This window comes from Leopardus geoffroyi, chromosome B1, assembly GCF_018350155.1.
Source record: "Leopardus geoffroyi isolate Oge1 chromosome B1, O.geoffroyi_Oge1_pat1.0, whole genome shotgun sequence".
NCBI lineage: Eukaryota > Metazoa > Chordata > Mammalia > Carnivora > Felidae > Leopardus > Leopardus geoffroyi.
In genome coordinates this window covers 203,957,581-203,973,142 of record NC_059327.1, presented here as the reverse complement: position 1 = coordinate 203,973,142, position 15,562 = coordinate 203,957,581, and the positions used below count along the sequence as shown (strand labels likewise).

Below are 15,562 nucleotides of genomic sequence, written 5' to 3'. Positions count from 1 at the left end.
CTGTCAGCTTGGAGCCTGCTTTGGATCCTCTGTCTCCCTCTCTCTCTGCCCCTCCCCAACTTGTTCTCTCCCTCTCTTCCTCTCAAAAATAAATAAACATTAAAAAAAAAAAAAACAAAAAAAAAAAACACCTCCCAACAAAGAAAAGCCCTGGAACTGATAGCTTCACAGGTGAATTCCACCAAACATTGAAAGAATACCAATTCTTCTTAAGTTTTTTCAAAAAAAATGAGGGAATACTTCCCAATTCGTCCTATGAGGCCAGCATTATCCAGATACCAAAGCCAGACAGAGACACTACAGGAACACTAGAGACCAATATCCCTTGTGAACAATGAACAAATGCAAAAATCCTCAACAAAACACTAGCAAAGTGAAGTAGGCAGCAAACTAAAAGCATTATACACCACAAGTGGAATATTTTTACTGGAATGTAAAGATGGTTAAACATACAAATACCGGTGAATGGATGTTAACTAGTTTTATTGTAGTGATCACTTCTCAGTATATACAAATATCAAATCATTATGCTGTACACATGAAACTAACAATGTTATATGTCAATTATATCTAAAGGGGAAAAAAAAGCAGTTGACGCTATAACACCAGTGTATTGGTATTAGTCATTGTATTGGAAACTTAAGTTGGCTTACCTCTATACTTAACTCTGAGTTCAGTGTTTTCCCACTACACATTCCTCCATCCATTTCACAACTTGCTTCAGGAAGTGATTATTTATACATCAGGGTAATTAACGCAGGAAACAAACCAAACTCTCCACAGTTAATTGTCCAGAAAAAAATGATAGAAGGGCAGAACCTATTTGGTAACCAAACTAACCTGCAGGACAGAAGGGGCAATCAGTGGGGATTATCACTAAGAACACTGAGTCCCTGCCCTTAAAGAGACAGCATAACAAACAATTCCACCTAGAAGCAGTGGTTTGAAAAGTGCCTGGGGTATATGGGAAGGATTTATTTACTAATCTGAGCACACACTGGAAGTGCGAGCAGGGATCGTTAGGAGACTTGTCCAAGAAGAAAAGAGCTAGTGGCCACCATTTCTCTTCCCCTCCCTGCCAACCTAGATACCCAGACACCTGTGGGAGCCAGGATGAACACTTGCTACCTAGCTTGCTAACACTACGGCCATGCTCTTGCCCCCACATTCTCCTGTGGATCCACCCCATCTTAACTGCCTCGCTCAGCAAGAGTCCCTCCAAGGCATCTGATGTCTCATTGAGCAAGCAGCCCTGACAGTGGCCAACACTACTCCAAAGTGACTCCTGCCCTGGGAGAAGGGAAGATAACCACAGACACCAGGTCAACTGCAGCCCCTGAACAGTAGGCTGGGGCAGACATCTGATCTGACTGCTGGCCCTACCCACAAACAAAAACTTCATGCAGGGCAGCACAAAAAGAGAGCCCTGTGGTTCAGGGACACTGCAACCCTAATAGACTGGGAGCAGATATCTGGTCTGATGGCAGGTTGTCCCCATCAATAAAAGCCTCTCAGGGGACAACACAGGGAAAGAACCCTGAAGTTCAGGGGAGAAAAAATCTCAACTTTCCAGAAATAATAAAGATTAGAACAGAAATAAATAGAGACTAAAACCAATAAAACAGATCAATGAAACCAGAAGCTGGTTCTTGAAAATTGATAAATCTTTAGCCAGACTCCTCAAAAAGAGAGGAAAAGAGAGAATTTAAATAAAATCAGAAACGATAGGGGAGAAATAACTGACACCACAGAAATACAAAGGATTAAGTATTCTGAAAAATTATATGCCAACAAATTGGACAAACTTGAAGGAATGGATATATTCCTAAGAATATATAACATACCAAAGCTAAATCAAGAAGAAATAGAAAATTTGAACAGGCCAATTACTAGCAATGAAATTGAATCAGTAATCAAAAAACTCCCAACAAACTAAAGTCCAGGATCAGATGGCTTCATAGGTGAATTCTACCAAACATTTAAAGAAGAGTTAGTACCTATCCTTCTCAAACTATTCCAAAAAATAGAAGAGGAAGGAAAGCTTCCAAATTCATTCTATGAGTCCAGCATTACCCAGATACCAAAACCAGATAAAGACACTACAAAATAAAACTAGAGGCCAGGGGGCGCCTGGGTGGCTCAGTGGGTTGAGCGTCCGACCTTGGCTCAGGTCATGATCTCACGGTCCGTGGGTTCAAGCCCCACGTCAGGCTCTGTGCTGATAGCTCAGAGCCTGAAGCCTGCTTCGGATTCTGTGTCTCCCTCTCTCTGACCCTCCCCTGTTCATGCTCTGTCTCTCTCTGTCTCAAAAATAAATAAACATTAAAAAAAAAAATTTTTTTTAACTACAGGCCAGTATCTCTGATGAACATAGATGCAAAACTTAACAAAATATTACCAAACTGAATGCAACAATACATTAAAAAAATCTTTCACCATCATCAAATGGGATTTACTCCAGGGATCCAAGGGTGGTTCAATATTCTCAAATCAATCAACATGATACATCACATTAACAAAAGAAAGGATAAAAAACATAAGATCATATCGATAGATGCCGAAAAAGCATTTGACAAAATACAACATCCACTCATTAAAAACTCAACAAAATAGGTGTAAAGAGAACACACCTCAACATAGTAAAGTAAGTCCATATATGAAAAACCCACAGCTAGCATCATATCAATGGGTGAAAAACAGAGTTTTTCCTCTGAGATCAGGAACAAAACAAAGATGCCCACTCTCACTACTTTTATTCAACACAGTACTGGAAGTCCTGGCAGTAACAATCAGGCAAGAAAAATAGAGAAAAAGCATCCAAATTAGTAAGGAAGAAAAAAAAGTGATCATTTATGTGCACATAATGTGAATCACATTTATGTGATTCCACAATTTGAAGTGCAAGCTTCAACCTCAATCATCTTTGCATTTCCCTAGCCTAGCGTGTAAAAGAATGCAATTAATTAACACCTTTATAAGGTAGTAAAGGCAGTCTCAGTCTGCTCCAATTTAACTTTACAGCCACTTCCTGTATTATTCTCTACACTCTTCACTCTAATTATACTGGATTAACACTGATCCAGAGCCTTGTACAACCCTGACACATACACATGCTTGTAAAATGAATGTAAATATAATCAATACTGGGAAAAATGGAAAAACAACCCATAGTGCCTGCTCATACACATTCCACTCCTATGCAGAAGATGCTCAATAAACACCTAACTGGCAATGGTAGATGACATTCACATCTTCTGAGTATCACCTGTGTGCAGATTATGCTATGCTCTTTATATATGTTAGATCATGTGCTCCTCATAACATAAAAAAATGTACTATACATCCATTTTGTGTATTTTCCACAAAGGCTATTATTTCTATGGTATCTGTTTTCTCAACTAGTATATAAGTTTCATAACAATAGGAATCTGCCTTTCTTGATCCTTTCTGCATTCCCAGGGCCAGTCAAAACATCTGGCATACAGTAGGCATTCAACAACTGTCTAATGACTAATGAATAAATACATAAATTGTCCTATGAGCTAGGTATTATTATTTTAGTTTTACTGATGAGAAAACCAGAACGTTAAGTGACTTGCCCAAACTAACATAGTTAGGAAGCAGAACAAGATTTAAAATGTACTGTTTTTCAGTGTTTAACACTTGCTTCTCATTGGTGCCCAATAATGAGAAAGAATTATAGCCCAGAGTACTTCTACAAATCCCTTGTGAACTCCCTACAAGGCAACTTTAGCAAGCTTCATCATTTTCTTAAAGACAGTGAAAAGGTGATGCTCATGACTAAGGTTACCCATGGCTTTTTGAAATAAGAGGTGCAGCATATCTATCTTCTGGACAGCAGTGTAGAAGGATCGGAGGCCAATGTGGACGAACTGGGCAATTATTAAGCATTTTAGTTATGTATTGATAGGCTCTAAATTATTTCTGTTTGCACTTTAGTTCTATTTTCTACATGTTACAAATTGATCGTGTTCTTGACATACCTATCATTTATTCTCATTTATACTATACCTCAAGATAATTAGACAATTGTTGATAAATATCTAATAATAATGACCTGAGAATTAAGCCTTTTAGGTGGCAAGAAGCACAATGTACGTGTTTGATGTTTGTTTTCTATCTATGAGTCAACATCAATCCCTTAGAGTGAACAAAATGTTATTATTAAACCTTTCCAATCAGACAGTTTTTCACTGGATTTGTTACACAATTATACTGCTGTGCTTAAGTTCACAAACATATTTCATTAAAAAAATAAGGAAAACAAAATTGATCAATGTAATAGACTACACTAACAGAGTGAAGGGGGGAGACACATACTCATATCAACTGAGGCAAAAACTACCTCCACGCAATAAAAGCCATATTTGAAACACCCACAGCAAGTATCATACTCAATAGTGAAAGACTGAAAGCTTTTCCTCTAAGATCAGGAACAAGTCAATAGTGCCCACTTTCACCACTACTATGCAAAATAGTACTAGACATTCTAGCCAGAACAAGTAGGAAAAAAAGAAAAAGAAAAGGCATCCAAATAGGAAGTAAAATGATGTTTGCATATGATATAATCTTATATGTAGAAAACTAAATATTACACACACATGCAAAATAACTTAGACTAAATGAATTCAACAAATACCAGGAGACAAAGTCAACAAATAAAAAACAGGAGTATTTCTACGCACTAACAATGAAGAATCTGAAAGAGAAATTACCAAAGCAACCCCATTTACAACAACATCAAAAAGAATAAAAGACTTAGGAAGTCATTTACTCAAGGAGATGGAAGACTTGTACAGTGAAAACTACAAAACATTACTGAAATTAGGACGGGGCGCCTGAGTGGCTCTATCCATTAAGTGGCCAACCTCGGCTCAGGTCATGATCCCACAGTTCGTGAGTTCGAGCCCCACGTCAGGCTCTGTGCTGACAGCTCAGTGCCTGGAGCCTGCTTCAGATTCTGTGTCTCCCTCTCTCTCTACCCCTCCCCACTCACACTCTGTCTCTCTCTCCAAAATAAACATAACAAAAAAAATTTTTTTAAAGAAAAGAAATTAGGACAGAAATAAATGGAAACACACCCCATGTTCACAGACTGGAAGACTTAATAGTGTTAAAATGTCAATACTAATGTGAAAAGTATTAAGGGAAACCTCACTAAAATGGAATCAGGGCCCTCATGCCCTGCCACTTGTCAACTGCAGAACCAACAGGAAAAGATGTATCTTGCATCTGGACAGGAATGTTCTTAATTTTCTTGACATTTTCTTTTTTCTAGTTTACTTGAAGAATACAGCATGTAAGGACACCCGGCTGACTCAGTCAGGAGAGCATGCAGCTCTCAATCCTGGGGTTGTAAACCCAAGCCCCGTGTTAGGTATGGAGCCTCCTTAAAGATTTAAAGAAAAAGCATACAGCATATAATACATACAACACAAAGTAAGTGTAATCAACTGTTTATGTCATTGGTAAGGCTTTCAGTCAACAGTAGGCTATCAGTAGTTAGGCTTTCTGGGGAGTCAGGAGTTATACTTGGATTTTCAACTGCACAGGAGGACGGCACCCATAACCCCCATATTGTTCAAGTGTCAACTGTATTTCACTATCCCAGCAGAAGGAAAAAAGGTTCTCTCTTCCACCAGCAACAGCCCAGCCCATGAAAGACTGTCACAACTCAACCAATGAGAAGTCACTACACCTCAAACTCCGTTTACTCCAATGGACTGTTTGTTTAGACAGCCCTCCCAGCTCCCCCCTTTCCTCTATAAAAGAGCATTCTTCTCCTTTGTTCTCTGGACTTGCTTATGGTTTTGCTGTACCTTGCATGAATTGCAATTCTCTACTAACCCGAATATGGTTTTGCTAGTAAATAACTGAGTTTCATTCTTAAGGTTAACATTACCCAAAGTGATCTATAGATTCGATGCAATTGCTATCAAAATCCAGATGATTTTTATTTTTGGAGAAATAGAAAAATTCATCCTAAAATTCATATAGAATCTCAAGGGACTGCAAATACTCAACACAATCTTAGAAGAAGAAAAAAGGAACAAAGCAGGACTCATACTATCCGAATTCAAAACTGACTACAAAGCTACAGTAACCAAGACAGTGTGGTACTGTCATAAAAACAGACATTTACACAAAGGAAACAGAATAGGGAGCCCAGAAATAAACCCTTGCATATATGGTCAAATGGTTGTTGACAAGGGTGCTAAGACTGGGAAAGGATAGTTTTTTCAACAAATGGTACTGGGAAAACAGGACATCCACATGCAGCATAAAATTGGACCCCTACCTCACACCATATACAAAAACTAATCCAAAATGGATCAGACTTAAGACCTAAAACTATAAAACTCTTGTAAGAAACATAGGCCAAAACTTCACAATATTGAATTTGACAATGTTTTCTTAGCTATGACACCAGAGCACAGGAAACAAAAGAATTTCTCTGTAGCATGTGATGGTGTTTGATAGCATTCTACCCACAGAACTTTCAAAATTGGAGTCAGTCCTCTCAAACACTGCCACTCTTTGTCAACTAAGTTTATGCAACATTCTAAATCCTTGTCATTTCAACAATCTTCATAGCATCTTCACCAGTAGATTCCATCTCAAGAAACCACTTTCTGTGCTCCCCCAAAGAAGCACCTCCTCATCTATTCAAGTTTTATCATGAGATCTCAACAATTCAGTCCCATCTTGAGGTTCCACTCTTGATTTTAGTTCTCTTGCCATTTCCACCACATCTGCAATGACTTCGTCCATTGAGTCTTGAACCCCTCAAAGTCTTCCATGAGGGCTGGAACCCACTTTTTCAAAACTCCTGTTAATATTGATATCATGACCTCTTCCATGAACCATGAATATTCTTAATGGCATCTAGAATGATGAGTCATTTCCAGGTTTTCAATTTGCCCAGATCCATCAGAGGAATCACTATTTATGACATCTACAACCTTATGAAATTTATTTCTTAAATAAGACTTCAAAGTCAAAATTATTCCTTGCACCACGGGCTGCAGAATGGATGGTCTGTTAGCAGGCATGAAAACATTAATCTTGCTATACATCATCAGAGCTCTTGGGTGACTGGGTACAAGGTCAATGAGCAGTATTATTTTGAGAGGAATCTTTTTTTCTGAACTGTAGGTCTGAACAGTCGGCTTAAGATATTTGGTAAGCCATGTCGTAAACAGATATGCTGTCATCCAGGCTTTGTTGTTCCATCTGTAGAGCGCAGGCAGAGTAGATTCAGCACAGTTCTTCAGGGCCCTAGGATTTTCCCAATGGTAAATGAGCACTGGCTCCAACTTCAAGTCACCAGCTACATTAGCCCCTAACAAGGGAATCTGCTTGTCCCTTGAAACTTTGAAGTCAGGCACTGACTTCTCCTCTCTAGCGATGACAGTCCCAGTCTTCTCCCCAAATGAGGCTGTTTTCGTCTACACTGAGAATCCATTGTTTAGTGTGGCCTCCTTCATGAATTATCCTAGCTAGACCTTCCGGAGAACTTGCTGCAGCTTCTCCATCAGCACTTGCTGCCTCACTGGGCACTTTTGTGTTATGGAGACGGCATCTTTCTTAAATCTCATGAACCAACCTCTGCAAGCTTCAGATTTTTCTTATGCAGCTTCCTCTCCTCCCCCAGCCCTCACGGAATTGAAGAGAGTCAGGGCCTTGCTCTGGAAGAGGCTTTGGTTTAAGAGAGTATTGCAGCTGTTTTGATCTTCCTTCCAGACCACTGAAATTTTCTCCCTACCGACAGTTAGGCCATTTCCCTTTCTTACCATTCATGTGCTCACTGGAGTAGCACTCATTTCCTTTAGGAACTTTTCCTTGGCATTTGCAACTTGGCTGTTTGGTACAAGAGGCCTACCTTTCAGCCTATCTTGGCTTTAGACATCCCTCCCTCACTCAGCTTCATCATGTCTAGCTTTAGATTTCAAGTGAGAGATGCGTGACCCTTCCTTTCACTTGAACCCTCAGAGGCCACTGTAGGGTTGGTTGTTAGTTGGCCTAATTTCAGTACTGCTGTATCTCAGGGAGTGGGGAGGCCTGAGGAGAGGGAGATAGATGGGGGAATGGATAGTCAGTGGTGCAATCAGAACACACACATGTATTGATTAAGTTTGCTGTCTTATATGGGCATAGTTCCTGGTGCCCCCCAAAATTACAATAGTAACATCAAAGATCATTGGGGCGCCTGGGTGGCGCAGTCGGTTAGGCGTCCGACTTCAGCCAGGTCACGATCTCGCGGTCCGTGAGTTCGAGCCCCGCGTCGGGCTCTGGGCTGATGGCTCAGAGCCTGGAGCCTGCTTCTGATTCTGTGTCTCCCTCTCTCTCTGCCCCTCCCCCGTTCATGCTCTGTCTCTCTCTGTCCCCAAGAAAATAAATAGACGTTGAAAAAAAAAATTAAAAAAAAAAAGATCATTGATCACATATCACCATAACAAACATGATAATAATGAAAAACTTGAAATATTGCGAGAATTACCAAACTATGACACATAGACATGAAGTGAGCAAATGCTGTTGGAAAAATGTGCCAAAAGAGTTACTTGGTGCAGGGTTATCACAAACATTTTTTTTTTTAAAGATTTTATTAAAAAACAAAAACTCTACACCCAACACAGGGCCTGATCCCACAACCCTGAGATCAAGAGGCACACACTCCACCAACTGAGCCAGCCAGGCACCCCATCACAAACTTTCAATTTGTAAAAAAACAGTATCTGAGAAGTTCAATAAAATGAGGTATGCCAATAGAGTATTCCTAAAACTCCACAACAACCAAGTAACCAATTCAAAACTGGGCAAACGACTTGACATTTCTTCAAAGAAGATATACAAATGACCAATAAGCATGTGAAATGATGCTCAACATCACTAATCATTAGGAAATTGCAAATCAAAACTGTCATCATTTTGTATTAAATCACCACATACCCATTAGAATGGCTACTGTTAAAAAAAGAAAGAAAGAAAATAATTAATATTAGTGAGGATGTAGAGAAATTGCAACTCTGTGCACTGTGGAAAACAGAATGTGGTACAGCACTGTGGAAAACAGTATGGTGGTTCTCAAAAAGTTTTTTGGTCTCAAAAAGGACCAAACTTTTTGTGGTCCTCAAAAAGTTACACAGAATTACCATATGATCCAGCAATTCCACTTCTGGGTACATACCCCAAAGAATCAAAAGCAGGGTCTCAAAGATAGATTTGTACACATGTATTCATAGAGGCAGTGTTATTCATAATAGCTGAAATATGGAAGCAACCAAAGTGTCTATCAACAGATGAATGGATAAGCAAACTGTGGTATATACATACAATGGAATATTTTTCGGCCTTAAAAAGAAGGAAATTCTGGCACATGATACAACATGAATAAACCTACAGGACATTATACTAAGTGAAATAAGCCCATCACAAAAGGACAAATACTGTATGATTCCATTTCTATGAGGCCCCTAATCAAATCATAAAGACAGAGAGTAGAATACTTCCCAAGGTTGGAGGTTAGGGGGCAGGAGGATGGGAAATTTTTTCTTAATGGCTAAAGAGTTTTAGTTTTACAAGATCAAAAAAGGTATGAAGATAGACGGATGGTTAAAAACAAACAAAACACAAACAAAACACACACACACACACACACACACACACACACACACCTAATACAGTTTATTGTAAAGGATGTTTGCTGTTCCACTCAATAGAAAGCATGGCAGAACAGGGAAAGAAAAGCTGGAAGGGAGAGAAAGCTGGTATGTCAGGACTAGGCAGGGTCCACCTAGTACCCTGGGTGGTGATAAGATGGGGTTGAGCAGTTATGGGCCACATAGTGAATTAGCACCATTATCCCAGAAAGTCTTAACTAGAGGAGCTTGTAAAGTTACCCGTATAGGCCTTGTGTTACAAATGAGATACGTTCTTGAGTCTTACTGTGGCGGCAAAAAGAACCATAATTCCCAAGAATGGTCTGGCCCTATCACATGCTAGCTACAGCTCAGTCACCTGGCAGTCCCTACACAGCTGAGGATACAGCCCCAGCATCCTCTCTGGGAACTCCCGGTCTCCCAACCCAGGCTCCCTGCTCCTAACAGGCTGGCTGACATGGCCACTGATGAGACCAACCTATTGATCAAGTCTTCTCATTGTTTTCACTCTGCACAGTGGGAAATCTCTCTATTCCTCCACAGGTTCTGTGACAGACCCAGACAGATACAGGAGTAAGCAACAAACATGTAATCACATAAGATACCAGATTGTTAAAAAGCTCCTTAAATAGTTAAAAATCCTAAAACAAAACCTACATTGTTGGGGTAAAGGACCATACAGATGTAGGACTTTAGATCTGGTTCTGTCTGGGACCTGCTTAGAGGCTGTGGGGACACAGCATGCCAGTGCTGAACCTGTAGGCTGAACACCAGTGGCCGCCAGACTACAGGTAGAGTACTGCTACTTGCAGGTGTGTGCGAGTGGGTGGCAGATATGATGTGCTCGGGTCCCCACTCTGCACTCATCTATGGCTCCTGGTGTCCATGACACTAAGATCAGCGGTGCAGACCAGGTGACTTCTAAATTTTTCTTCTGCCCTGATGAGTTATGAACCACTCTCCCCAGAAGAGGGAGAGAGCTGGAGTGAGGGAGACATCTGGCTTCCAGAGGCATTTAAAACAAAGCAGATGAGAAAATACTGGCAATGTGATATGAGGTAAAATGTACAGACAGCAGGAACTCAACCGCACCCAGTGTGTAAAGGAAAAACAGGAAGGAGGCATGCCAAGAAATTAACACTGGTTATCCCCCACATTGTGGGATTACAGTGGCTGTTAGTTTATTCTCTGTCCTTTCCTCTATTTTTCAGATATTCAAAATTACTTTTATAGTAAAAGGGGGGTGGTGGTGAGGGAAAGTCTCTTTTTCAGTCTACAATCTGGCTGCAGGACAAAGCTAAGAAGTGAAAATTGTCTTTTGCAGTGTAATCCCTTTGTAGACCTAGTTTCTTTCCTGGGACAACCAAGATGATAGCTACGGCCCAAATGGAACACTAGAGTTCATCCAAACGTGTGGAGGCACTTCCAAACAGCTGTTCTAGAAAAATACTGTTACTCTTGCTCCTGGTCTGAGTGCTTATGGTATTTCAAAACAACAGACGTAACATCAATGACAAGGATGAGGAGGAGGGAAAGTAAGACTTAAGTGCGTTACTTGACACTCTAGCAGGCACTGCCATTGTCATGGGTCCCAGCATCAGGGAGCTATTGCTACTGAAAGATTCATTTACAACCGGGGCTAAAAGTCACCCCAGAACATAACAGGGGTTCACATGGCCCAGAACCCAACGTGAACACATACACACCAGGAGTCTATACCCATGTACTACACACACACACACACACACACCCAGAATCTAGTGTCTACACACACAATTAAACGCAAACATACACATATATAGAACCTTCCATGTGCACACACACATATCCCTGAAGCCCAACATAGGTGCACACTTCTCAAACCTAAAAGTGGCACACACACACCTTAGAACCTAACAAAGACATCAGAACCCAAAGTCCCGCAGAATCCAACACGCACACAAACCCCCCATAACCCACAGGGTCACACACGTCTCAGGTTTTCAACATGAGAGCAGACTCCTCTGAACCCAAAACAAACACGTTCATCAGATTCAACACTGGCACACACAGCCCTCAGCCCTAACACAGGTACAGACCCCTCAGAACACAACACACACCCCCGTCTCAGAATCCAAAACAGGAACACATCCTTAGAGCCCAAACAGGCAAACCTTTCAGAACCCAAACGGAGCACACACCCCTCTCCCAAAACAGAACACACCCCCTTGAACACAAAATGAATGCACACGGCCCCAGAAACCCAAAAGGGGCACACACACCCGTCACACCTAACATGGGAGCTCACACCTCAGATGCTAAAACAAGCACACACAACTCAAAACAGACAGTAAGAGACACACCTCAGAAGCAACACAGGCACACACCTCTTCAGACCCATAACGTAAGCACACAAAGCCTTCAAATCCACCACAGACACATCCTTCAGACCAAACACTGGCACACTCCCCTCAGCACCCAGCATGAGAACACCCCTCAGAACCTAACAGATGCTGGCATCTCTCAGAAGCAACAGGAACACACACCCTCAGACCCAACATGGGCACACACAGCAATCAGAACCAACAAGGAAAGACCTCTTCACAACCAAATGGAAAGCAATCCTCAGACCCACATGGACACACAAGCCTCAAAATCAACACAGACATAAAACGCTTAGGCCTAACACGGGCCCCGCACTCCACAGAACCCAACATGGGAGCGCAGGCACTCCTCAGAACCAACAGGGTCACACACAGCCCTATGAACCAACACGGACACAACCCTCAGACCCAATATAGGGCACATTCCTCAGAATCTAACACACAACCCTCAGACACAACACAGGAACATCCCTTATCACTAACATGAATATGTAACCCTCAGACCCAAATAGTCACACACACTCCTCAAAGCCCAACCTAGGCTCACACCCCTTAGAACACAACATGGGCGCACACGCCTCAGAATTTAAGATATGTTCACACCCCCCAGAACGAACATGAAACACATGGGTACACACAGCACTCAGAACCAATATGGACATACAACTCTTTCGCCTCAACAGGCCACACACTCCTCAGAACCCAACATGGGAACACACACCCCTCAGAACCAACACAGACACACAAACCTTAAACCTAACACAACCCTAACATGTAAATGGGCACACACTTCTCAACACAATATGGAATACAGTCCTCAGAACATAACACATGCACACAATTCTCCAAACAAACCCAAATACACACCCTCATATTCAATATGGGCACAACACCCCTCAGAACCCAACACGACACACAGCCGTCATACCCACTCCTGGAGGAGACACTCAGAACCCAACCCAAACACACACTGCTCACAACCCAAAATGGGCACACACCCTTCAAACCCAACACGGACACACACACACACACCCACAGAACTATCACAGAAACATAACCCTTTAGCCTAACATATGCACACATACCCCACGGACCCAACAAAGACACGTGAACACACAACCCTTAGACCTAACACAGGCACACACATCCCTCAGACCCCAAGACGGCTGCACACAACACGTAGGCCCAACACGAGAACACACATACTCTTCAGAACCAACATGCGCGCACACACCTCTCACAACTCAATACTGGTGCACACACCCCCTCAGACCTGACATGGGTACACAACCCCCTCAGAATCCCACACTAATGCATATATATGCCCCTCAGAAAACAGCTCAGCCACACACACCTCATGCCCATGGGAGTACACCCCTCAGAACTCAACACACAGACAACCCTTAGAACCAACACAAACACACACCCCTCAGAATGAACTCAGACACAACCCGCACACCAACACAGGCATACACAACCCACAGAACCCAATACAGGTGCACACACCCACAGACACAACATGGGCACATTCCCCTCACCCCCACATGCACACACAAACCTCAGACACGACTATGGTATACACTCATCAACCCAACATGGAGTCACATGCCCCCTAGGACCCAACATGGAGGCACTCACACTCTCAGAACCAAAACAGACAAATACCCGTCAGATCCAAAAGGGACACACACCACTCAGAACCCAATGAGGGAACACAACCCTCAGATGTCAACAAGGACAAAGCCCTCAGAATAAACAAAAACACACCACCCTCGGATAAGCACACATGCCCTTTAGAACCCAACACAGGCATACAAGCCTCACACCCAAAACAGGCAAAACACCCAATTGTGCACACATCCTCAGAACCCACCTACAGGCACGCAGACCCTACAGAACCACCGTGGGAGCAGACACCGACTCTCCATGGGGCACACAGATACCTTAGACCCAATATGGGCACACACATCCATAGTCAACAAGGACACACACACTCTCAGAATCCAAAATGGATACACACCTATGACACTCAACATGGGCACACACTCCTCATAACACAACAAGGACACATGCCTAAAAGCAACAAGATACACAGCCCTCAGAACCAATAGGACGCACAACCCTCAAAACTCAACACAGGCACACACCCTTAAAACCAACATGCACACACAACCCTAAAGCTTAACACAGGCAAACATACCCCTCAGAACACAACAGGGGTGCACATCCCTCAGACCCAACACAGGCAAACACCCGTCAGAACACAGTACAGTTTCACACAACCCTCATACCCAACAAGGGGGTATGAACACAAACACACACCCATCGTAACTCCAAATAGGCAGATAACCTCAGGCCCAACACAGACACACACCCCCTCCCAGCCAACATGGACACACATCCACCCCTTCCACCTAACAAGAGCACACAGACACTTCAGAACCCAAACGGGCACACATACCTCCCAGAATCCACCACATGCACACAAACTTTCCTCAGACAACATGGGAGCCCTTCCTCAATATCTAATACACCCACAAAACTTCATAACCAACAAGAACACACACCCCTCAGCACAACACAAACAGAAAACACCCTCAGAACCAACATGGACACACAACCCTCAGACCCAACGCAGGCACACACACCACTCAGAACTTAACACAGAGCACATAAGCACATACCTTCAACTCAAAACAGGAACACACACCCCCTTCAAAATGAACACCTACTCACACCCCTCAATACACATGTGACCTGGCACAAAAATCCCTCAGAACCCAACATGAGTGCACACATACTCCAGAACCTACATGGGCTCACACACACCTCAAACCCTACATGAACAAACATCTCAGAACCCAAAACAGGGACAAATACCCTTTAGACAAAACACAGGAGCAAAAACACACCTCAAAATCAACAGGGACACACACCCTCACCCAATATGGGAGCACACCCTTCAGAACCAACACTGAACATGCACATCTCAAACCCAACACAGACAGAACACCTCTCAGAAACCAACATGGCCACACAACCCTCAGAACACAACACTGGCACACACCCCTCAGAAACATCATGGACATACAACCAGTGGACCCAATATGGGCACAACACAGCAATACACGCTCCTCAGAACCAACACAGACACACAACCCTCTAATCCAGATGAGCACACACACTCCTCACAACAAACACGGGAGCACAACACTCTGAAGCCAACATGTGTACACACACACACCTCGGAACTGACACAAATGTAAACACCTCAAACCTAAAATAGACACACACACCACTGCGAAGCGACTCAGGTGCACAAGCCCCTCAGAACCCAACATAAACACAATGCCTTAGGACTTATGCAGGCACACATACCCCAGAACCAACATGGGCACATACACCCCTCACAACCCATAACAGGCGCACAAGAACAGACCCCTCAGAACCCAATCCCAAGGCACACCTCTAAGAACCTCAAACAGGCACATCACCTCTCAAATTAACACAGACACA

General features: G+C 42.6%; 1 protein-coding gene across 3 annotated transcripts in view; it reads right to left on the bottom strand.

Annotated features, from left to right (window-relative positions):
- Positions 1-15,562, bottom strand: part of TNIP2 (TNFAIP3 interacting protein 2) — a 35,699-nt gene that overhangs the window by 17,907 nt on the left and 2,230 nt on the right. The window contains exon 1 of one of the 3 annotated variants that reach the window (XM_045474776.1): positions 654-1,634. The exons of the other annotated variants lie outside the window; for them this stretch is intronic. Within the exon in view, the coding sequence (XP_045330732.1) occupies positions 654-707 (54 nt within the window). The 5' untranslated portion in view covers positions 708-1,634. Of the gene's footprint in view, positions 1-653; positions 1,635-15,562 lie in introns of those variants that run through there. 3 annotated transcript variants of the gene reach the window in all.